The sequence below is a fragment of the Canis aureus genome, chromosome 1 (assembly GCF_053574225.1).
Source record: "Canis aureus isolate CA01 chromosome 1, VMU_Caureus_v.1.0, whole genome shotgun sequence".
NCBI classification, from domain to species: domain Eukaryota; kingdom Metazoa; phylum Chordata; class Mammalia; order Carnivora; family Canidae; genus Canis; species Canis aureus.
The window spans coordinates 31919624-31943883 of NC_135611.1; the positions used below are offsets into that span (position 1 = coordinate 31919624).

At 37.7% G+C, this 24260-nt stretch overlaps 2 protein-coding genes across 4 annotated transcripts in view; one reads left to right on the top strand and one right to left on the bottom strand.

Moving 5' to 3' along the window:
• The window catches only part of HECA (hdc homolog, cell cycle regulator), a 175117-nt gene that overhangs the window by 93072 nt on the left and 57785 nt on the right, over window positions 1-24260 (top strand). The gene's annotated exons all lie outside the window — the stretch shown is intronic.
• TXLNB (taxilin beta) overlaps window positions 1-24260 on the bottom strand; it is a 49851-nt gene that overhangs the window by 10042 nt on the left and 15549 nt on the right. For both annotated transcript variants that reach the window (XM_077895063.1, XM_077895069.1), the window contains 5 exons: window positions 22891-23061; window positions 15436-15630; window positions 13528-13647; window positions 10255-10329; window positions 4487-4579 (listed from right to left, as the gene is read on the bottom strand). In XM_077895063.1, the coding sequence (XP_077751189.1) occupies window positions 4487-4579; window positions 10255-10329; window positions 13528-13647; window positions 15436-15630; window positions 22891-23061 (654 nt within the window). The remainder of the gene's footprint in view (window positions 1-4486; window positions 4580-10254; window positions 10330-13527; window positions 13648-15435; window positions 15631-22890; window positions 23062-24260) is intronic.

Below are 24260 nucleotides of genomic sequence, written 5' to 3' on the forward strand. Positions count from 1 at the left end.
CCCCTTTATTATTATATAGTGCCTTTCTTTTTTTCTTGTTACAGGCTTTGTTTTAAAGTTTACTTGGGGGCAGCCCCTGTGGCTCAGAGGTTAAGCGCTGCCTTCAGCCCAGGGCGTGATCCTGGAGTCCCAGGATTGAGTCCCATGTCAGGCTCCCTGCATGGGGCCTGCTTCTCCCTCTGCCTGTGTCTCTGCCTTTCTCTCTCTGTATCTCTCATGAATAAATAAATAAAGTCTTTAAAAAAAAATAAAGTTTACTTGGTTTACTTGGTCTGATACAAGTATTGCTACTCTGGCTTTCTTTTGATATCCATTTGCATGATAAATATTCCTTTATCCCCCCACTTTCAATCTGCAGGTGCTTTAGGTCTAAAATGCGTCTCTTGCAGGCAGTATATAGGTGGGTCTTTTTTTTTTTAATCCATTCTGACTCCTACGTCTTTTGATTGGAGCATTTAGTCCATTTATATTCAAAGTATCATTGATAGATATGTATTTATTGCCATTTTATTACTTGTTTTGTGGTTGTTTCTGGAGATTTTCCCTGATCCTTTCTTGTCTTTCTCTCTTTCATGTTTTACTGATTTTCTTTAGTGATTTACTTGGATTTCTTTCTCTTTGTTCTTTGTTTGCATGTTTATTAGTGGATTTGATATGTGGTTACCATTGGGTTTGTATATAACCTCTTCTGCAAATAGCAGTCTAAATTAAAATTATCGTGATTCAGGGTTGAACTCATTCTTTTCTCCTCTCCTCCTTTTAAGTATATGTTATTATATTTTATACCTTTTTAATGAGAATTCTTTGACTGATTTTTACAGAATTATTCACTTTTACTGCTTTTGTGCTTCCTGCCTTTATACTGTCACCTTAGGTCTCACCTCAAAGAGTCTCCTTTAATATTTCTTACAGGGCTGATTTAGTGGTCACATACTCCTTTAGTTTTTGCTTGTCTTGGAAACTCTTTATCTCTCCTTCTATTCTGAATGATAGCCTTCCTGGATTGAGTATTCTTAGGTGCAGATTTTTTCCCATTCAGCACTTTGAATGTATCATGCCACTCCCTTCTGGCTTGCCAACTTCCTGTTGAGAACTCCCCAGCTAGCCTTATGGCTTTTCCTTTGTAAGTTAAGGACTTTGACTATCTTGCTGCTGTTAAGATTTTTTTCTCTATCACTATATTTTGCAAATATAATTACAGTATGTCTTGGTGTTGGCCTGCTTTTGTTGATTTTGATGGGAGTTCTTTGTGTCTTTTGTTTTAATTTTTAAATTTTTAAAATTTTTTACTTATTTTTTTTTCTTTTTCTTTGTGTCTTTCGAATCTGGATATCTGTTTCCTTCCCCAGGTAAGAGAAGAAGTTTTCAGCTATTATTTCCTCAGATAAATTTTCTGTCCCCTTTATCTTCTTCTTCTTCTTTTGGGACTCCTAGAATATAAATGTTATTACATTTGATGGAGTCACTGAGTTTCCTAAGTCTATTCTCATGTTGCAAAATTCTTCTTTCTCTCTTTTGTTCAGCCTCTTTACTTTCCATTACTTTGTCTTCCAGGTCACTAATTTGTTCCTCTGCCTCTTCTATCCTGTTCATTGCATCAAGCCTGTTTCCAATCTTGTTTATTGCATTCTTCATCTCTGATTGATTCTTTTTAAACTATTTATCTCTGTAGTAAGGGCTCACTGTTGTTTTCTATTTGTTTCTCAAGGCCAGTGAGTAGTCTTATGACTGTTGCTTTAAGTTTTCCATCAGACATGTTACTTATAGTTGTTTTGCTTTGGTCTTGGGCTGTGGTCTCATCTTAGTCTTTCACTTTGGATCAATTTCTTCATCTTAACACTTTGTTTAAGTCTCTGTATTCTCTGTGTTAGAAAGGCAACTTCTGTCTCCTGCTCCTGAAAGTAATGGCTTAATGAAGAAGAGGTCATGTCGTGCCCAGAATCTGGTGCTTCAGGGAAGGTCTCTGGTGTATGCCATGGCAGCCAGCATCCATGCTATGCTGCTTTCTGCAGGTGGCTTTGTGTTTATGCTGGAGGGACAGAGGAGAGAAATGGTGCTGACCAGCTCCTTTCTTCCTGGAGATGTGTTTCCATGAATGATGCCTCCAACGGACATGCTATGAGAAGACTCAATAATGTCCCCATTGTGTGCTGCCCCAGGTGCTCTTCAGATGACTGCTTCCACATTGTCTACCCTGGGTTTCTTGCCTGCTTCTCTCCAGCCAAGCCTGCTGACCTTTAAATCAGGCTTTAAGACATGCTGGTTCTAACAGCTTACAAAATTCAGCCCCTCTCATTTTCTAAGCCAATGGCTTTGGAGAAGTGTTCTCCTTGTGCATTCCCCTGTGTGCTCCTCTCTCTCTCTCTCCTCCATGACCACAGCTCCCTCCCCTCCATAGCAGCTGTGATCTGTTTCTCCCCGGAATCACAGCTCTGCACTTCCCACCTTCTTTGATATGGCCTCTTCTCTCCCTTTAGTTGTGGAGTTTATTCTACCAGTCTACAGGTCAATTTCTGGGGTATTTAGGATAATTTGATAGTTATCTAGTGTTTGCTGGCTGAGGCAAGCCTAGGATTCTCCTACTCCACCACCATCTTCCCGCTCCCTTTGTCTTTACATTTGTAGGTTGTGGTGGGATTCATAGAATGTGATTACACGCATTTTTCATTTCACCCTTGAAACAGCTTCATAAGGAAGGTTCTGTTTCACCTCCACTTTATCACTGGGGAAACTGAGGCTCAGAGAAGTGGAAGAATATTCAGGTGAGTTAGCAGAAGAGTGGGGCTAGAGTTACTTTATTTAATGCAACATATGCTGGTCACCAGTAGGGAACTGGGTGTAGGGGATACAGAATTTAATAAAATGCAGCCCATCATTTTTGAACGTGAAACTGTTTGTTGGCTCTCTGCTCTACTTGGATGAAGTGAAGGGCAGGCATGTAATCAGGTGTAGTTTCTCTGCATGAACCACCCCTGGGCACTTGCTGCTTTTGTCATGCTGAGGCTGGGGTACATTTGGAGACCAGAGGCTAGGCCCAGGCTGTCAGCCCCTGGGCTCTATAAGGAAGCTGGGTGAGACTTAACTGATTTTTAATTTTGATCGTTCCTTAACCAACTTAGTAGTTTAGAAACTTTTTAAATTCCATCAACCTCTTTAAGAATTTGATGAAATCTATGGAACCACAGTCAAAGAAATGCAATATGCCCATCAATTTTGTTTTGTGTATGCTAATTCTAAGGTCAACTTTAAAAGTCAGTAAATAAATCCTTACTTAAAAATTCCTGTTCTAATATTTATTCCAATCTTAGTACTGTATAGTGAAAAAAGATTTTTGAAAAATAGATAGTTCCATCCTGAGAGGAAAAGCTGTAACTTTTAACCAGTATTGGCCTACTTATGTTTGTTCACTGAATTGTGAAATTTATCATATAATTTTAAGAAAATGTTTTAATTTTTTTTATTTTTTAAAAAGATTTTACTTATTTATTTGACAGAGAAAGAGAGAGAGAGAGAGCACAAGCAGGAGGAGTGGTAGGCGGCAGGAGAAGCAGGCTCCCCATTGAGCAAGGAGCCCAATGCAGGGCTGGATCCCAGGATCTTGGGATCATGACATGAGCTGAAGGCAGATGCTTAACTGACTGAGCCACCAAGGCACCCCAAGAAAGTGTTTTAGAAAGATACTTTGTGCACTTAAAAAAAGTTAATGCCAATGCTTCTTAAGAAACACAATTTTGATGCTGATTTTATTTTGGGAAAATATTGTATTGAATAAAATTTAAATATTATGTCTAATAATAATATTTAGTACTTTATATTTGTAAGCGAGTATAAGAAAGATTAAAATTCTTTAAAATATATTAATTTATTTGAATTTCACAATCTTGTGAAGTAGGCAAGGGAATAGTATCTTAATTTATAGATAAGAAAATTGAAGGGAACTTAAATGGATTGTCCAATGCTACTTGAGGAGTAACAACACACCCAGAATCTGAATTCAGGCTTCCTTCTCATTCAAGGCTCTGTCAATTATATCATACTACATATATTCTCTTCTAAGAAGGATTGGAAGAGTTGTATGAAATGGTTTTTCCACTATAAAATTCTACTCTTGCATATTTATATGAAAGTTGTTCCTTCAATCTTTAAAAATTAGATTTTTAAGAAATTTCAGTATAAACAACATAATGTGAAATTGCTAGCTCTTGTCTTTTTTTTTTTTTTTTTTTTGCTCTCTATGGACTAGGAAAAGAAAATATTCTTTTACAAAGTGAAAATGTATCCTAGTGTTTTTGGACTCTTCCTGAGATTAATTCACCAGATACATACCAATAAAAAAAATACAGTTTAAATCTCATTTGAATATATAAATGTTTAATTACTTCATGAAATGCACTGAGTTATCTTAATGAGAGAAAAATGAACCCAAAGGAGAATTGCCTATCATAATAGAAAATGTCAGAGTTTATGGGGAATAAGTAATACTCACTTTATCCATTTCCTGTTTGAAAGTGGCAAACACCTCATTGCTTTTTGTTAGTGTGTTCTGGAACTCTTCAAACCTTCCAGAGTAGAGGGTAAGCTGTTAAGAGGGGAAAAAGTAGATCTCTTTTAAAGCTGCTTTCAGAATGCTTCCAGAACAAAACAACTTGTCATTGTTCATTATTTGAGAAGAAAAGTGATTTACGGGAATTCTCAATACAATGTTAGTAATATGTTCAGTTCTTGTATTTACTATGAGATCAACCTAAGTCAGTGAGTATGACTGAAGGAGATCTTTAAAGAAAAATGAAATAATAACATATGTCATCATTTCATTATAACTTTTACCAACAAACTTTTATTGAGCACTGAACATATGCATCGACTATATGTACAAAAGCATTTAACACATGACTACTGTTTTTGAGAGACTTGCACTCCTGATAGGAAGATAATCTCAAAGACAACTTGATTATGGTATAGTGACTACAAAGTGAAAGTTCATTAAGTATAGTGCCCATCAGAGAAGGAAGTAAGCATGGCAGGTGTTCATGTGAGCCATGTTTTTGTGGAGAAGGCTTACCTTGAACTTGGTCTTGAAGGGAGTGAGAAAGTAGATAGATGAAAAGAAGTGGTATGAAAGGTGGACCAGACATGGGTGGCCGCCATTATATAGCTTGTGCCCACTAAGCAACAGCTATTTGCATTTTGGTCAATTTGCTTTTGTATGTTTATGAATACAGTGTTTTAGCCAAAAGCAGTTAAATGCCCCTTTTCATCAAAATCATACCAATTTTCTACAGATGGAAAGAATGAGTCTCAAGGAAGGAATGCCCTTTCTAATGTGCACACAATATAAAACATCATATGGGTTAACACTGGCAAATGTGTGGCTCACCCCTATCTATATCCTTATTCCAAGGCTTGAGTTTGAGGTAGGAATAAAGCAAGACAGAGAAGGAAAGTGTGTTGCTAGTGAAAGTAATGCAATAATAAAATCTTGCTTTCGAAAATGATTTTAGAATAGCATGCTTTGAGTGAGTGGAAATTTAATATGGATGATACATGTTAGTAAAGCCTGCATTTTCAAATGAGTGTTTAGTACTGTTGACTGCCTGGAACTGCTCCAACTCTTCAAATGAGCACCAAATGACTAGCTGGGGGTACCTGTGACACTGTCATTTTGAAAGCAGAGTTCTGCTTTCTGGAGGGTTCTTTTTCTGGAGACTTCTCAGTCTTGGGAGTGAGAGGTAGAGTATGGGAATCAAACAAGCCCTAGAACCCAGAAAATCTGCTTATCCAGAATGGCTTATTCTGAAATGTTTTAGAATGGCAGAGATTTTACTGCACTAAACAAGAACAACAAAATAATTAACACAAAACACTTTCACAGGATAGATTTTCCAAAGAAAAGTCAAACAATGGCTGGCCATCATCTTGGAATCATCCCTTAGCTCTGTGAATATGTGACAGAGCTTGGAACAACTCTGGTGGCCTAAAATTTGTTTCCTGTGATTCCCTGGCACACAGATTAAAGAAGACTGAGTAAAGGGGCATTGGGGAATTCATAACCAGGAAGGTACTCTAGGGTTTTGCACACACACACACACACACACACACACACACACAACACACACAGTGCATAAGATAATCCTTACTCATTAACTCCTTATGTGCAAAGTACTCTTGACATATTCTATTTAATTCCATTTCATTTTTTTCAAGGTACTGGCTGGAATCCACTGAATTGATTTCAGGGCCCATGAGTAGGTTAAGCCTGTTAATCCGAGGATAAGCTTCTATAGGTCTGGCTACCTATACTGCACATGATCTAATGGTCTAGGGTGAGAACCGAAACTCTGGGCTGATCCTCTTCACATTCTATCACAAAATCCGTTTATTGGCATTCTTGGTCACATCGCCTGTTAAGCTTCTTTTTCTGACTTTCTCTCCTTTCTTTTCCTCACTTCTCAGTAATTCCTGCAGAGTTACAGGAGAGTGGTAGATACTCTGGCCTCCTGAGTAGGTTCTCCCAAACCCACTCTTGCAGCCCTATAGTTGCAGGCTGCAGACAGGAGAGCAGGAGTGTGCACAGGCACTGTTCCTTGCTTGACAGTATCAGCAAGGAACAACCGCACCCACCTTGGTCAGCTTCTCCCCTTCCTTTGGGCAAAATGCTCTTTTGGGTGTATAGGTTGGGCAGATTTTGTTTCCCTTCCTCATGTTTTCTTGTGGCATGGACAAGGCAGACACACCCAGCGTGCCAGGAAGTAGTGTCTCATTTCATTACCACTTCTCCTGGCCTTTTTTTAGTGCCTGTTTTTTAATTCCCTCAACTTTTTTTTTTCTTTTTAATTAGGGTAAATACATATAATATAAGATTTGCCGTCTCAACTACTTTAAGTGTGCAGTTCGGTACTGTTAACTATAGTCACATTGTTGTGTAACCAATCTCAAGAACTATTTCATCTTGCAAAACTGAAACTCGACACCTATGAACCAGTTAACTCCCCATTTCCCTTCTAGAACTGTTTTTCGTACTCAGCTTTTCTTCCTATTTGACCTCTTTGCTGTAGGTGGCAAAATCTGTGTGGATTATAACTTTTCTGAGGTAACCAACTCTCTCTTTACTTATACTACTTAAAAATAGACACTTCCTGTTATTTTATGGATATTTGTTTGCTAATATGTTCCTTTCTCACTATTATGCTGACATGATGCCTGTTTGGTTTCATGTGTCATATTCCTGCTCTTATTTTGGGATTTCAGAGAAGCATGGAAGGGACATTCAGAGGTCATCCACAGTGCTCTTGCCAGAGGCAGAAATAGAAACAAACTCTTCTAGGGTTAGTAATAACAACAATTGCCTCAACATTTTCATTGGTAAGTGGGTGAGCGACACTCACATTCTTTGAATAGAGCACTGAATTTGAATTACAAACATTCATAGCATATAGGAAACAGAAGCATGTCCAGGAATTCGCCTAGCAAACTTACGAGATTTGGTTTGGGAACAAGTCCAATAATAATAGTTGCAGAGTAATCTCCTCTCATCATCTATATGGAAGGTGAGGACTTTTGAGTTTAAAAGCTCTGATTACTGTCTTTAACAATTTACTCAATGATCTTTAACCCTTGGGCTGTTTTTTTGTTTTGTTTTGTTTTGTTTTGTTTTTGTGGCTGCGTTGTTAGGATTGCTGGCTTTCCACATCTACCATCTTCATCCGTATCGATCCAATGAATACTCTATTTGTAGTGACAATTGTATCCCATTGATCATTTCTGTCATTTACTCTGCTGCCTTGGTTCATATAATTGAAAGCCAGACATCCCTTCCCTAAGTGAAAACCATGTCCCAAACTGGCAAGCTGTTGTCTTACGGCTGAAAGTGACTTCGTCTAGTAAAACACAATTTGTCCTTGTTATTTACCTTGCTCAGATTGTAGAAATGGGGACTTAAGACCTCTGCCTCCTACCACCCCTGTCCTTTAAAGATTGTGAAACCAAAGGAAGTGTTCAAGTGCTATGCCAACTAACCTGTGATAGATTGTGTTTCTCAAAGTTTAAAGGTTTTAAAAATAAAATGTTGCTACTTTTCAAGAGAAACTTTAAACATGATTACTTATAGGTTTTGGGGGCCTTTATATTCTTCTTGAAGATTAAGTTATTCCTGGAGTTTTAGAAAGTGCCTGAAGACAAGAGACAGACAAGGTGGGGAGGGGTCCTTGCCAAGAGCCATACACCACGGAAAACAAAGCAATAGAGGAGAAGGCAAGGTTAACCCAGCTTAGGACCACACAGCTTCAATTCTGGAAATTCTCTGCATTCAAGAACTAGAGCTGATTGGGTCTTCAGATCATCTTTTCCAGTGGCTCTTAATTTTTTTTTGCAAATAAGACTCCTTTTGTCTCGTATATCCTTATATAGATCCTCACCTATGAAATAATAGTGATATAGGTTCATACAACTAATTGTTAGCATTTTTATCAATGTTGTTGTTATCACTAGATTGTGAATTTAATTAGGCAGAGATTTTTGATTCTCTTACTGATTAGTATATCTTCAACGCCTATAACCTTGCCTAGGACTAAGTAGGTGCTCAATAAATATTGGTTGAAATAATTATGCTTATTATGGGTCAGGCATGGAGCTAAGTGCTCTGAGTGCATAATTTGAAAGCAAACTGCATATATTACATGTTCATTAACTCATTTTCTTTTTATAAACTTAACCAAACATATGAACAGTTACCATCCATAGCTCTGAAGGAGAGCTGTCATAATGTCAAAAACAACTGTATTTTAGATAGTAGCTGCTGCCTTGTATGCTGTTATGTTTTGGGAATACTGAATACTGAATAGTAAAGTCTCCCAGAGATCGGAGAACTCCAAAGCTTGTGATACATTATGGTATCCTTATTTTACAGTCAAGGAGATTTAGGTATAAGGAGGTTCAGATGAATTGCACAGGGTTAGATAAATTCTGAGCAGCAGAGCCAGGACTCTGACCCTGGTCCCTGGACTCAGTCCAGTATTGATGGACAAATGAGAAACCTGGGCAAGTCTAAAACCCCTGGTAGATGCTTTTTCAAATTTGAGGGGGTATAGGTGGGAAGTTGGGTCACACCTTTATCTTTTATTCCACAGGTCTTTAAAGGCCTACATTCTGATGCTAGCTGAATACATGACTCTCTCATTGCATTTGGTTCACACTGGAAAAGTCTGCTTTAGGAAGGTTAGATATAAAAATGTTATCTGTGTCTTTGTCTGCAGTGATATAACTTGTGATTTTAAGTTTCTTATTTGCTTCTTTAAAATGAAGAAGTATTCATTGAACTTGTTTATTCATGTAATGACAAGTTTTTTGCTTTTGTTTTTTAGAGTGAATAAGTGTATAGCAGTCAGCACATCAACATTTACAAGTGAATTACTCAGATCTTAAATTAACACTGCCCAGCTTGGAAGCCTTCTGACTTCCTCAACTTCTGTGAATTTATTTGTTCTGTGTGACTTTATAGTCCTTCTCTCACTAGGACATTTCTCCCAGCTGGGGCGCTAGTGCTTCTCTACAGCTCAGCCTTAGGGTGCTTCACCTGGAATATGACAGGGAACCTTTCCCAGAAGGGGCAGGGCCACAAGGGCACGGGAAAGAGGGATAGAGTCATCTGTTGCCTGAGGCTTTGAGTCTGAATTATGAATTCTTATAGACTCATCAGAACACGCACATAACATCACGGAGCCAAATCAAAATTGTGCCCTACTTGTCTGTCGTCTCTAGTCATTAACCACTGACAAGGACAACCTATGATAGCACAAAAACTTAGGTGCTGACTTAATTTTTCTAATTTCCTTTGTTATAAATGATATCAAACCAGTACAGATATTTTCAGTATTGACAGTTTCTGTATGGTGCATCTGACCAGTTGCCATTTTATTCTTACTTAAATAGGGTAATGGGGAGGAGAGAAAGAAGACATATTATGGACAGGCATGAATCTGGACCCCAGCTTATTCTAGTGAACCATTTCAGGGCCCCCATTGATATGTCAACAAACCTTTTGACTGGATGTTGTTGTGGAGAATTTATTTTTCTTAGATATAATACTGTGCTTTTCTTTTTACTTTAAAATCATAAGTATGAAGTTAGTGTTCATTTCTAATTCCTGCCCCCCTGTGACACATAAATCCTGGTGCAGACTATCTTTGGTTCACAGCCCCTTTATGTGGGGACAGCAAGGAGAGTACACCTCATGCACTGTTGTCTCCCCCACTTCACCTGAGCCTGCAGGACTGTCTCTTGTTCCTTCAGTACTTTGGCCTGAAGTTTCCACTCTGCTGCCTGGTTCAGCAACTGTGAGAAGAAAGAATGCATGGAGAGACTGTCAAATTGTCCTTTACATCACCATTTGGTGATAATTTGTGTATAAAACTTAATAACTTGCTGGTTAACCCTCTTAAGTAAGTTTTAGGGAACTTTGCAAAATATCTAAGAAAGCAGCTAGTCTGAACAGTTGGATTCTCCACTAAAAGTTTGTGGTTCTCATGGTTAAAAAAAAAGAGAAAAATAATCTCTAACTCAAGCATGAATCATGCAAAATTTAACCTCCCACCAAATTCTGGAACATTCTCTAGCAGTCCTGCTCAACCATCATTCAGCCTCTGCTTGGACATCTCCAGAGCACCCCCACCTGGATCACTGTTGTGAACAACTGTTCCTTTATATTAAACTCAAAGTTATTCTCCTAGACCACAGTTCTCCACCATAGCATGCATCAGAATCTGCTAGGCAGCATGTTAAAATGTAGATCCCTCTCAAAGAATGTCAAAGAATGTAAACTAGGAAGTGTAGGGTGTGGTTAAAGTCTATAGTGGGAGCAAATACCCAAGATAGTTTGGATGTTGGTGTTCCTTGGATTACATTTTGAGAAACACTGGGTTAGAAATTTGACCTATTATTCCAAATCTTGTAGAATATTTATGAAATAAGTCTTATCCCGCTTCCACAAGACAGCCTTTCGAGTACAACCAAGGCCCTTATATCAAATACAGTCATAACTGGGAGCTGATAGGTTACATTGAAAAAGTTATTCTAGGCATAAAAGTGACACAAATATATGTAAAACATGTTATTTTGGGGGTGCCTCATTGACTTAGTCTGTTAAGCATCTGATTCTTGATTTTGGCTCAGGTCACAACCTCAGGGTCATGAGACTGAGTCCTGTGTTGGGCTTCACACTCAGTAGTGAGTCTGCTTCCTCCTTCTACCTCTCCCTCTGCCCCTTCCCTTACTTGTGCTCTCTCTGTCTCTCCCTCTCTTTCCAATCAATCAATCTTTAAAAATAACAAAATATCTTATTTTAACTTAAGATGTATGTTTATTTATTAGTTTATTTTTATTTTTATTTTTTTATTTGTTAGTTTTGATAGAGAGCTATGCTCTTTGTTTTGGATATAGGTCTTCTAATTGGACTTCAGAGGAGTTTCTTATATATTTTGTTTTGTTTTTGTAAAAATTATGTCCATAATGTGCCATTTAAAATTTATATATATATATATATTTTTTTTTGTTTTTACTTTTTTAAACAATAGTACTAAAACCTACAGCCCTAAAGATATTTGTGAAGAAGCTTGATTGGATCATTCTTTGGAATTGTAAAGCTTTCTCTCTGTCTTTTATAGCTACTCCCATCTAACTTGACAATTGTTTGTGCTATTTGCCTACATTTAGTCTTTCAAAGCATTAAGCATAGTTTTCATAGAAACAACTCTTTCTTTTCGCACTTACATTTCATCCACTTCTGTGTCATTCTGTTGGTTTTCATAATACAAAAGCAAGAATAACTTTGGGAGCAAAGAGCTAATTTTTGGTCAGTGCCTTCTTACTTATCTTGGGAACCCATGTGTAGAAACTCAAGTGGCTGTCTAACTACAGGATTCAACTTGCTATAGGCATCTGTTAGTGTGTTGACAGAGAGAATGGTGGACATCATGGACATCATAGCTAGTCAATTAGGTGGCCATCAGTTTAAGAAGTTTCTAGTGTATTTGAAGATAAGCTGATTTAGATTTCCTTTTTCTTTACTCCTGTTTTTAAAAATGTCCACTTTTGGTAATTAGAACAAAAAACAATAATAAAGTTATTTTTAAAAACTTGGAAGCATTGTCTTTCTAATCCGAGTTTATCTTTTTCTCACGGTTCAAATTCTCCATTTGTAAAGTGAGTTATCTGTTCCTCAACGCCTCCCAGTGAGCAGTGAAGGCTAATTGTTATAGAAGTACAATCAATGCATCCTTCTGGAGGTCTGAGGCAGCTGTGGGGTACAGGACCTGCAGGGTCCCCTCTGGCCCTCTGAGCCCCTGCTTCACAGAGCAGGCTGAGGAACCCAGTTCCCTGACCGTGATGGAGGAAGGCGGCTGCATGTTTTGCTTGGGATGAAGAAACTTTCCCGCTCTCACTTGATTATTTCATCACTTTCAAAAAGAAGCATCAGAGCTGGAACCCAGGCCAGTGGCTAGCTCTGAAGAACTGAGGGCGGTATATTTTTGGACTCAAATCTGCTATTTTGCTAAACCAGGGTAGAAAATAGGGCAGCACACTAGTTTCTTGCTAAGGCTGGGTCACCTCAAAACCACCCCTAGTCTTTTTCAAGTGAAGCTTTGTCTAGTTATCCTTCTGTCATGTCTCATATGTTATATATCAAAGGTACTGATATCCTAAATACTTTGCCTAAGAGAATAATTACACCAACAGTGGAATAGCTATTTGCTTGGGTTCTGTATAATTAAATGCTTTATTTCTTATTTTGAGGGCTTTTGTTGCTGCTATTCACACTACTGCTGGAGGCCACCTCTTTCTCGTGAGGCAGGGTGCAGCTCAAGCATCCTCCCTTCCAGAAGGCTTCCTGGTCCCCCAGGCTACATACAGTCTGCCCCGTCCTTCTGCTCTTCTTCTTTTCAATTCCTCCTTATTTCCCTAGTAGCACTGATTATTATCTGAAATTTTCCTCCTTGCTTGCTTATTGCCTATCTTTTCTTTTCTTTTCTTTTCTTTTTTAAAGATTTTATTTATTTACTCATGGGAGACACACAGAGAGAGAGGCAGAGACACAGGCAGAGGGAGAAGCAGGCTCCCCGCAGGGAGCCCGATGCAGGACTCCATCCCAGGATCCCAGGATCACACCCTGAGCTAAAGGCAAACCCTCAACTGCTGAGCCACCCAGGTGTCCCTTGCCTGTCTTTTCTTAGATTCTGCTCTCTGTGCTGGGACATGGTCTTCTTGGTCTTGTTCACTGCTGTACCCAGCCCCTAGAACGATGCTTAGCATATGGCAGGTGCTTGAAAAAGATTTGTTGAACAGATGTGTGACTATTTTATATAAAAATCTGTGTAGGTACAATGCCTTCTACTGGCTGGCCAGTGTAGTTCTCTAGGGAAGCTCGGGCTCTCTCCATCTGTCTAGTGCTCTGTGACTACAATCAAAACCAGCTTTCTTGGGGTTCTCTGACCCCCAGGCAGACCAGACAAGCACACTGACTAAAATGATAAGTACATATTCCTTTTCACGTTTGTGTCGCTCCTCGGCTTCCTTCATCATCTCTTGTGCCTGTTCGAGCTTTGCATCCACCAGCTTCTGTTGCAGTTCTCTGTGTTTAAATATTTTGTCCAGATGCTAAGGGAAAATAAATTGCACAGATCAGGCTTGACTTACTACCGGTGCTGAGAAATATAATAAAAAGTAATATTGACATATATGTTCTCCAGGTTTTAAGATTTAAAGAAAAGGTAGGGGGGGGGGTAGGGAATAAATACATTGGCATCACTTATGGCTTTGTAAAAAAGTCACAAATTGGTGGAGTCCCCTGCATTTTGCACTACACAAAGATGGCTGCAAAAGGTAGGGGGGCCAGAGTTCAGTAATGTGAGCTCTACAAGCTCTCAACATTATTTTTCTAAACTTAGTAACTACAGATATGATGCTACTTATTATGCTAGATGGCAAACTGATGCATATTGGGAGGGCTATTGCACAATTGCTCAGTATTTTGATGATTACTATGAATATAAAATTGCTTTTAATCACAATTTATTCCAGTGAATTCTCTTCCACATTCTTGTCTCAAAGGTTGTGAGGCAGCTCTGGAGGACTAGCATGGCCCAGGGCCTGGCACTTAGTGGGCAGCCCTCCCACCCACTTCAACTCTTGCTCTGATGGGCAAGACAAGGCCAAAGGTCACAGATGAATTAATAGCAAACGTGCTACTGCTTCCCCTATATCTTCTGACCTTTCAACTAGCTTGGTGAAGAGAAGCTTCTAATTCTATTTCAGTGCAGATCATTTCTTGGTCACTAATAGGTGCCAGTGGCAAGAAGACCTATGGAATTCCAGCCTGGGAGCTTATCCAGAACCAATCCCAAGAATGTACTACTGGTCTACCAGGCCATTCTTACCTGTGATCTCTCTGTAGAGTATGGACATTTTGTTTTTAAGCTTCTTCCCTTTTGCTTTTGCCTGAACCTATCATTCTGGAGTAGGACTGATCTTGGTGACAGGATAAAATGGTAGCATAGCATTTTGGCTTATTGTGACGGGTTTCTTGATTTACCTAACTGCTGCTTTGGTGTGCTCAGTTTTTCTCTTGATAAAATCTTAGCATGTTGCCAACACAGCCACTGTGATTGCTATGTGATATTTAAGGCAGACATTTAAAATATGGGTAGGATGGGGAAAATAACATGACATAAAAATCCTGAGAGGGCTTCTGGAGTCTTAAAAATATATTAAATATTAAAATATAGTTTTGGAATAATAAAAGGTCCCCATAGTCTCCCTAATGTAAACTATTGAAAGCAAAACTCTTTTGGCTTTTGTGACTGCAGATAAGTGCTTTAATCTCAGGCTCTGCTTCCCATCCATGTAATGTGGATAAGAAAGTATTGTCTAGTGCATAAGCTTGCTGAGACAATGAAATGACATTGCATGCAAAGTACAGTACTCAGCACCTTTCCTGGCACAAACTGAATAACTAATACCAAGAATATTAGAATTATATTTTTAGTACTCTTATTGGCTTTAGGGGGATAAAGAATGCAGATTCATTCAGATGACATGATAATTCTTAAGAGGGAATCTGTGAGATATTTCTTGGCTCTGTAGAGAGTATTTTTAAAAAGCCGAGAAATACTATTTTCAGGGATAACTGTGCTCATGGCCTCCTACTTCCTATTTATTACCTTTGCTTTGCAGTGATTCCAGTTTTGAAGAAACCCCATATGGCTTTCAGCCAGGTATTTTGCAACACCACCTGTTTTTATTTTGGCTAGTAAAAGAAATCCAATTCTAAATATTAATCAATTGAGAGGGCTGGCCATAACTTTCTTACTAACCACGTCCTCCATCTTCACAGCCCAGATCTGAATCTATTTATAGTGCCCCTAAGTTGTTTGATGTGGTTCTCACCTCCTCTCTGAGCTCATACTGATCAATGATGCTTTTCAGTTTCTCTGCAAGCTCTGTGTTCTCCTGACACAGCTTCATATTTCGCTCACTCTGCTGTTCAATCTGTGCCTGGATATCTGTCAGAGTGGTCTGAAAGTGACTGGTGATCTCCTTCCTCTTCTCTTCTTCCTCACGTGCTCGCTGAAGGGTTTCCTCCTGTGGATAAAAAGCAAAGTCTTTTGTTAGGCTGGCTTACATGCATCTGGGTTTATAGAATTCAGGGTTAGGTAAAGGAAAGGAGATTAGTGTGCAGGGTTAAGTAGGATTTTTTTCCTCAGTTCTCTGGAGCCAACCTTTCTCAGCCCCAAAATAAATGTATGAGCAAAGGTTTCAGTTGTAAATACATGGTTACTCGGAGCAGGTGCAATGAAGGCCTTGAAATGGATAGTTAGTGATGAATAGGCTTGTTTTAAAGATGACGGGTCTCTGACTGAGTGCATAAACTGTAGCAATTTCTAACAAACATGCAGTAACAGGGTTTTGATCTCTTGGCTGTGGCCTGGAAAAAAGGCCACTCAGCTTTACTGATTGATGAGACAGATCCTGTGTTTCCTTGGTTTGGTACAGAAAAAAGAATAATAGATCTTATATTCCTCTATAAAAGAACTAGGGCATGTTAACCACATAATTGTATTACCCAGGTTTTGTAAATATAAGTGATCACAATATAAACTTTTTCTTAGTAAGGAAAACTTTCATCAGCAAGCTTGTAAAGGAAACAAAGATAGTTATAGATCAATTATAGCAATTCAAGAATGTAAAAATAAATCTTAGAAAATTTGCTGGGTGTTTTATTTCTGAAAGAACAATCAGCCCATGTGTCACATAGGGTAATTGAAATGTTCAATATAAATTTTGAATCTGAAAGCGATTTTAAGTTTCAAATTTTCTTTAACTCGCAAATAAACGTCTAATTTCTCCCTCTTTTGCTTTGTTAACATTCAAGAATTGGAAATTAACTTTTATATCATTTCTGTTCTCTTTTCTCCCAAATCAAAACTCTCCTTTCATTGCTAACTACTAACAATGTGCCCAAATTTCCCCCATATCTATATTGAGAAGTATTTGCTTTGTGATGATGCCTCTCATTCTTTTAGAATCAAAGGGTTTAATCTTGCTATATCATACCAAAGATAGAGACGCTGCTGAAAAATGATATAGACATTTTAGGATGCCTTTCAGTTCTGATTAATTGTTATTATGAAAGCTTGCTTCATGGTTGGCAAGTAAAATTATACTGCATTTAGTTGCCTCCTGTGATCAAATTATGTAACAGGATTTTTAAAAAGAAAAAATGATTTAAATAGAAGTAATTGTTCAAATCCTTATTATGGTAGTAAAATTATGTGATCAAAATAAAAACTGATGCTAAGAATTATGCTCTGAAAATATTTTAAGTTATCATTAGGTATCTTCTTTCCTCTACAATATTAACATATTCTCCAACTCCGATAGAACTCCTGATATCTGAATCATAATTAAGTCATAAAACATTTATTTGGTGACACCTTCTTAGGGGTATTGTAGGAAATATCACTTCCTAATCTGAGGACATTAACTGAGATATTATATTTCTCTGCTCTTTGTATGCTCTTACTATATATATTTCACTAAGAATGACTATAGCCATCTGCCAAGAGTCACTGAATATCTATATAATAGTGATTGTCTCCTTACTGCTCCAGCTTAGCTTAGAAGTCAACAGGTTCCTAGCTGTAGACCTACAGACCATGATCTGAATGCCATTTGCATTTATAACTATTCCATCCATGAATGAATGATAAATGAAAGAACCATCCCATGATACTCAGCAAGTTTGAGCTTATCACTGGCAACTGGGTACAGAAAGAAGGTGTGGGTGTTAGGATGGTTTAAACACAGGTCAAAACATTACAGCACTGAATCCTGACCCACAAAGTAGCATTTTGCATTTTACAGCACATTGTTTATCAATGAGGGAAAAATAAATCTAGCAAAATCTTATAAAACTTGGTTCTATTGGTAAAAAATTTGCAATCATTTGGATGATGTCAGAGAACAAATTTTCCTTATCAAGCACATTGTTCAAAGTCAAAATTAATAATGCAAATAAGATTGAAAAGTAAAGTATGAAATAACTAAGAAAAGAGACTTTGCAAGCAGCAATATGTATCTTAGAACTGGTGCTGGGCCTGGCAGGTGATTCATAAGTATTCAGTAAATATTAATTCAATTAATCAACAAATTATTAATTTACATACAAACATGAGTAACTTGGACTAGATGAGTCTTATAATCCTTTCCATGTTAAAATTCTGTGACATTCTGATAACAAATCCTACTTATTCATTTACTAAAATCATGTTCCCTGAAACACCCATCTCTTACTGGAAAGTTCTTTTTCAGTATAGTTTGAAGTTCACATTTAGTGCTTCAAATATATGAGTATTTTTTTGAAATAAATCCATGTCTCATACGTTCACTGGTCTTTTTCTAGATTACCCTAAATTGTGATCTTTTGTGGGTTCTTTTTTGACCCACTAAAGAATCAATTTTATTTTATTTTATTTTTAAAGATTTTATTTATTTATTCATGAAAGACACAGAGAGAAAGAGGGAGGCAAAGACACAGGCAGAGGGAGAAGCAGGCTCCATGCAGGGAGCCCAATGTGGGACTTGATCCCAGGACTCCAGGATCATGCCCTGGGCTGAAGGCAGGTGCTAAACTGCTGAGCCACCCAGGGGTCTCCTAAAGAATCAATTTTAATAAAGAATAGCGATAGTTAAGAGTTTTTTGGTGGAAGAGCCTGGCATGCATTCTTTTTCTGTATCTTCCCAAGCTCCTAGCACATGGATTTTAGTAGCAGATATACTTATGTTGTTTTACTAGTATGACCAAGGAAACTCATATCACTTTGACCCTTCTACAGATAACAAGTATGAGGTCTGGACAAAATGCAAGAAACCACTACTTAAAAACACTGGAGAACTGGAGGTCAGACAGATGCTATAGGGAAGTTGACACCTGTAAAAAGGGAATGATATACTGTAAGTTTCTCTCTCTCTGTCCTTCTTCAGCTTTTATCTTGGGTGAAGACTGAAATTAGCAGCTGCATGGGACAGGTAAAACGGTCATAGAAAACCTATCTAGGGATCCCTGGGTGGCGCAGCGGTTTAGCGCCTGCCTTTGGCACAGGGCGCGATCCTGGAGACCCGGGATCGAGTCCCACATCAGGCTCCCGGTGCATGGGGCCTGCTTCTCCCTCTGCCTATGTCTCTGCCTCTCTCTCTCTCTGTGTGTGACTATCATAAATAAATAAAAATTTAAAAAATAAAGACTTAAAAAAGAAAAAAGAAAACCTATCTACTATTTTTCTGGTGTGAAGAATGGAGAGTTCTGAACAACTACAGCTAGTGGAAGATGTGGGGAGATCCCCAAAAATGAGAGAGAGAGAGAGAGAGCCCTAAATTCTGTAATACATTCTGCCCAAATCTTTGGCTGACTCTGAACCACACATGCTCAGGGCAGGCTCAAAGCAGCCTAGTTAAGAAAAAAAGAAATGAACTGAACTTGAATTGCTCCCCGAGAGAGGATTTGCAGTTTGACTCTAATCAAGTTAAATCCCTGGTTAAAAAGAACAATAGCAACAACATTCTCAAGGAGTATAGTAGAATCCACATGCTCCACAACACAACAGCTGCAACATCCAGGATACAGTTTACAATGACTTGATATATATGATATATGAAGAATGTGACCCATTCTTATAAGAAAAGGTAATCATAGGAGGCCTATTCCATAATGAACCAGAGGTAGAATTAGCAAACAAGAATTTAAAAACAGGTATTATAAGTATGCTTAATGATTATAAAGGAAAGTATTATCTCAACGAATGAAAATATAGGAAATCTCAAGAGAGGAAAAAATCTATAAGAAAGAACGAAATGGAAATTCTGGAGTAAAAGTCATAATATATGAAATTTATAGATCACGGAGTGGACTTAGAGCAAAACGGAGATGACAGAGAAAAAAATCAGTGAATGTGAAGCTAGATCAATATAAGTGATCTAATCTGAAGATAGAAGAAAATGGATTGGTGAAGAACATATGAGAGGCTGAAGGACCTGTGGGACAATAGTAAAAGGTTTAACACTCATGAAGTTAGAATCTTAGAAGGAAAGGAGAAAGAATGAGACATAAAAAATACTTGAAAAAAATGGTTGAAACTTTACCAAAATTGATGAAAGACAGAAATTACAGATACAAGAAGCTCAGTCAATCCTAAATAAGATAAATATGAGGAAAACTGGAGCTAAGCATAAAGAAGTCAAAATTCTGAATACAAAAGATCAATAGAAAAACCCTGAAAGTAGTCAGAGATAAATGGCATATTGCATAACTGGGGAACAGCAATTCAAATTATTGTTGATTTTCATCAGAAATTGTGAAGGTTAGATTACACAATACAGAACCTATAAAAGGCTGAGAGAGAGAGAGAGAGAAATAAAAAAAAACCCTTGCCAACCCAGAATTTTATATCCAATGACTATAGCCTTCAAAAATAAAAGCAAAATAAAGACATTTTAATGATAAAAAAAAACCCACAAACAACAAAAAAGAGAATTAATTGCAGACTTGTATGATAAAAAATACTAATGGAAGTTCTCCAAACTGAAGGGAATGACACCAGACAGAAAGTAGAAGTTTTAGAAGAATAAAAAGTGTCAGAAATGATAAATATCTAGGTAAATAAAGAAGACAGTTTTGCCTTTAATTGTTAAAGAAATGTATATTCTCATTTAAGTAGAAATTGTAACATGGCCTCATGGGCTTTATACATGTATGTAAATGTAATACATATAACAATTATAGTTTGAAGGGGGATCACTAAATGGACCAATTTAAGTTGTAGTGTTTCTACACATTATATGAAGTGATACAGTATTAACTCCAGGTAGACTGTAGAAAGCTAAGAATGTTTAAGTAATTACAGAGCAACCCCTGAAAGTACAAAGAAGTATACTTAAAAATCCAAGAAATAAATTAGAATGGAATTTTTTAAATATTCAAATAATCCAAAGGAAAGTAGGAAAAGAATAGAGAACCAGACAACAGAGATGGCAGATGATGAATAAATAATAGAATAGTAGAAATATATCCAACCACACTTATAATTTCACTGTAGTTAATGGACTAGTACTCTTAAAAGATAGATATTATAAGAATGATAGAAGCAAGGTACAACTATGTACTGTCTATAAGAGGCTCACTTTAAATATAAAGGTCCAAGTTTGAAAATAAGGACGGAAAGAGATATACCCTGAAAACAATAAGAGTAAGAAAACTGGAGGGACTTTATTGATATCAGATAATGTAAACATCAAGATAAGATCTTTACAGAAAGACATGTCATGGTGATAAAACAATTTATCAAGGAGATATAACAATCACAAATGTGTATACTTGTCAAATTAATGCTTCAAAATATGTGAAGCAAACATTTAACATAATTCAAAGAAGTAGAGAGTTTCAAAATTATACCAGGAGATTTTTAATTATACTAGGAGATTTCCTCAGCCATAGATAGAACAACAGACAAAAATTCAGTAAAAACATAAATGATCCAGAGCTAATTGTTGCTTATGCAAAATTACACCTAACATTTGAAAAACAGACATTCTTTCCAAGTGCATATAGTATGTTTGTCAAGATAGACCATGTTCAATGGGCTATAAAAATTAAGCAACACTTCTAAATAATCCATGGGTCAAGGAAAAATGGAGAAGGAGACTCAGAAAATATTTTGAATCTGAAGCATGATTTTGATACTTAATATATGCATAACCTTGGACAATTGATTTGAATTGCCAAGTCTCGGTTTAGTCATCAATAAAATGGAGCTATTAACCCTAGCACAAGGTTGTGTTAAGGCTCTTAGCACAAGTCCTGGTGTAATAATGATTCTTAACTTCATTGTCCATAACAGGAAGCCATTGGTGAGGGTGTGTGGCTATACGTATAGGTCTCCTGCCACTTCCATTATTTTCTTTGAATGTTACTCAAAAAGCCCAAGCAACATCACCCCATTTATTATTTTAATTAATTAATCAATCAATTAATTAATTTTAGGGAGGGGATGGTCAGGGAAGAGAGAATCTTAAGTGGGCTCTACACTCCCACGTGGGGCTGGATCTCACAACCCTGAGATCATGACCTGAGCCAAAATCAAGAGTCAGACGCCTAACTGACTGAGCCACCCAGGTACCCCATCCCATTCTTTAAATATCTTTGTTGATAAGCTTTCCACTATCTTTGATTTAATTTTTAGCTCATTACCATATAACACTATTGAAAGCCAGAGGATTTATGTAAACACAGAGTGCTATTTGCTTGAATGTGTATCTTGAGAATAATGCTCTCATCCTGGGCCCCCGTTTAACCTGCAATTCTGATTGTCCCTAGTGCAATGAGTGAAAGGATGCCAGGCCAGAAGCCCTTCTCCTACAACTTGTAATTTGAGAGCTATAGCTCATCACGCTGGCCTTCCATTTCCTAGATATCAGAAACCAATCTGGAATATAAGAGTCATGATTCTCTTCCAGTTTTCTTCCCTGCTATGTTGTACAAACTCAGCAGTGATATCAATCTCTCTGCTTCTTAAAATGTTTCCTTTTAAACACATGTAATAATAACTATCTCACTGGAATATTGGTGTCTAATTAATTATTGTTTGTCAAAAGCTTTAAGGTCTTCAGCTGGAAAGGGGATTGTGGATGCCGGCGGTATTATCTTGGAGAGCCCTGCATCTTGCTTCATTGATTGAATGGAGCTAGTGTCTGTGTGTAATCAAATTAGGCACACTGCTACAGGCTTCTGCTATAATTAATGAAACCCATGCAGACTGAATGAAGTGATCAGTCTATTATTTTTAGATTGAATAATTAAGTCTGAAGAGCTTCAGTATTTTTTCAAGTAGCTTCTTTTCTCAGCTGACTGTTGACATTCTGGCTCTCAGTCTTGCTGTATTGTGTCACTTAGTTTTGTGTCAATTTTTCTTGTGTTCTGCAGATTTCATCATAATACAAAAACTGTGGAATTTTTACAAATTTGTATTTTACAGGGTAGAACTAAGTCTTACCCTAAAAAATAAGACAAACTGGGGCAAGAAAAAGGCAAGGGGGATGGTACATGTTTTACTGGGGGCCTGCTCTGTGTCAGGTACTACGTAGCACCTTATGTATATGACCTTGTTTAATTTTTCCCTGGCCACACAGTGAAGTTGGCGTGATCCCCATTTTACAGATGAGGAAACAGGCTTGGGGAGTTAAAATAATTTATGGGAAATCAGAAACTCATGCTCTTTCCATGAGTGGCAGAAGCCCGTGCTGCGCTGCATGCCAGAAGGTGTGTTATTCAGAGAGGTGGTGATAACATACCTTCAGTGTCTTGTTGTGTCTCTGCAACTCCCGGCATAGACTCTCCAGTTTGCTTCGAGCAAGGATAGCTCTGCTGTGTTCACTTTGTAACTGGTCTTTTTCTTTTTGGATTTGTACCTGTTTCTTTTGTAAGAACTTTAACTTCTTTTGCTCAGTGCGATGCTCATCCAGCTAGACATGAGGGATGCAAAAATAAAAGAAAATGGCAGGAATTGCTTTTGAGTTGATAGAAAAGGATGAAAAGAGGAAATACCAAAAGATTACTCTGTGGTTGTTGGAAACATTCTTTGCTATTGTCACTGCCCCTCTGCAAAAAATTTCACAAATGGGACTTTGTGATACTCATAGATACAGCTTTTAGAGCATATCATTTATAGGTTTTCCTTATCATTATAATGATCCCTTCCTATTCTTTTTGGTGGTCTATAAATAGTTTTCCTTCTCTTGAATCTATCCAGTGATACTGGTCAATATAGAAGGGCATATCTTGGAATCTGTAAAGCTGTCAGAATTCATGATAATGTCTTGCATTGGTGCAATGGTCAACAGTGTGTCTGCTTGGTTTATATTTTGTTCTCACAATTATTTCTCATAACAAGCTTATAGCAACTATTTTTTAAAGAATAAGAAAGCATAAAATAGCCTCCTGGTAAGTGGAAGGTGAAGTCTGTGGTTTGTAAAACAGGGAGGGAAGAGAAAATACCTCTCAACTACCTAGCATTGGCGATTTTCCACCAGAGCTTCAGAAGTAGCCACTGCACAATTCAACAGCGAGAATGGCAAGTATCCATAACACACCCTGCCCTCTGACCATCCCCAGGTTCCATGCTCATGGCCAATAAATCATGACACGCACTTTTGCCAACCACAGTGGGGGCCTTTTCTCATGCTCCTCCAGCAGCTACCACATAGTTCCATGCGACTTCCCATCTTGGGATGCTACAGTTCAGGGATGAAGTCACAAGATAAGATGTGGGACACCCAGTTAAATTTGAATTTCAAATAATTAAAAAATTTTAGTAAAAGTATATCTAAAGTATTGGATGGGGCACTTTTACTGAAAAAAAAATTGTTTACTTGAAACATAAACTTAACTGGGTGTTCTCTATTTTGTTTGCCAAATCTAGTGATATTTTAATGGAATTCTAGCTCTGGTGGGTGGAGGGGCAGTTTGGGGATCAACCAACGGAAGTCATCAGAGACTAGCACATGCCAGACGTGTTGATCTCAGACAGTCAGTGAGGCTGTATCACTTCATCCAGAGCCTTTCTTTTGCTGGACTCAGTTTCCTGAGTGCCAAAATGGTGCTTAATGCAGGTAGGTGCTTATCCTGATTATGACTTTGTTGGCTCAAGAGGAGGAAAAGCCCA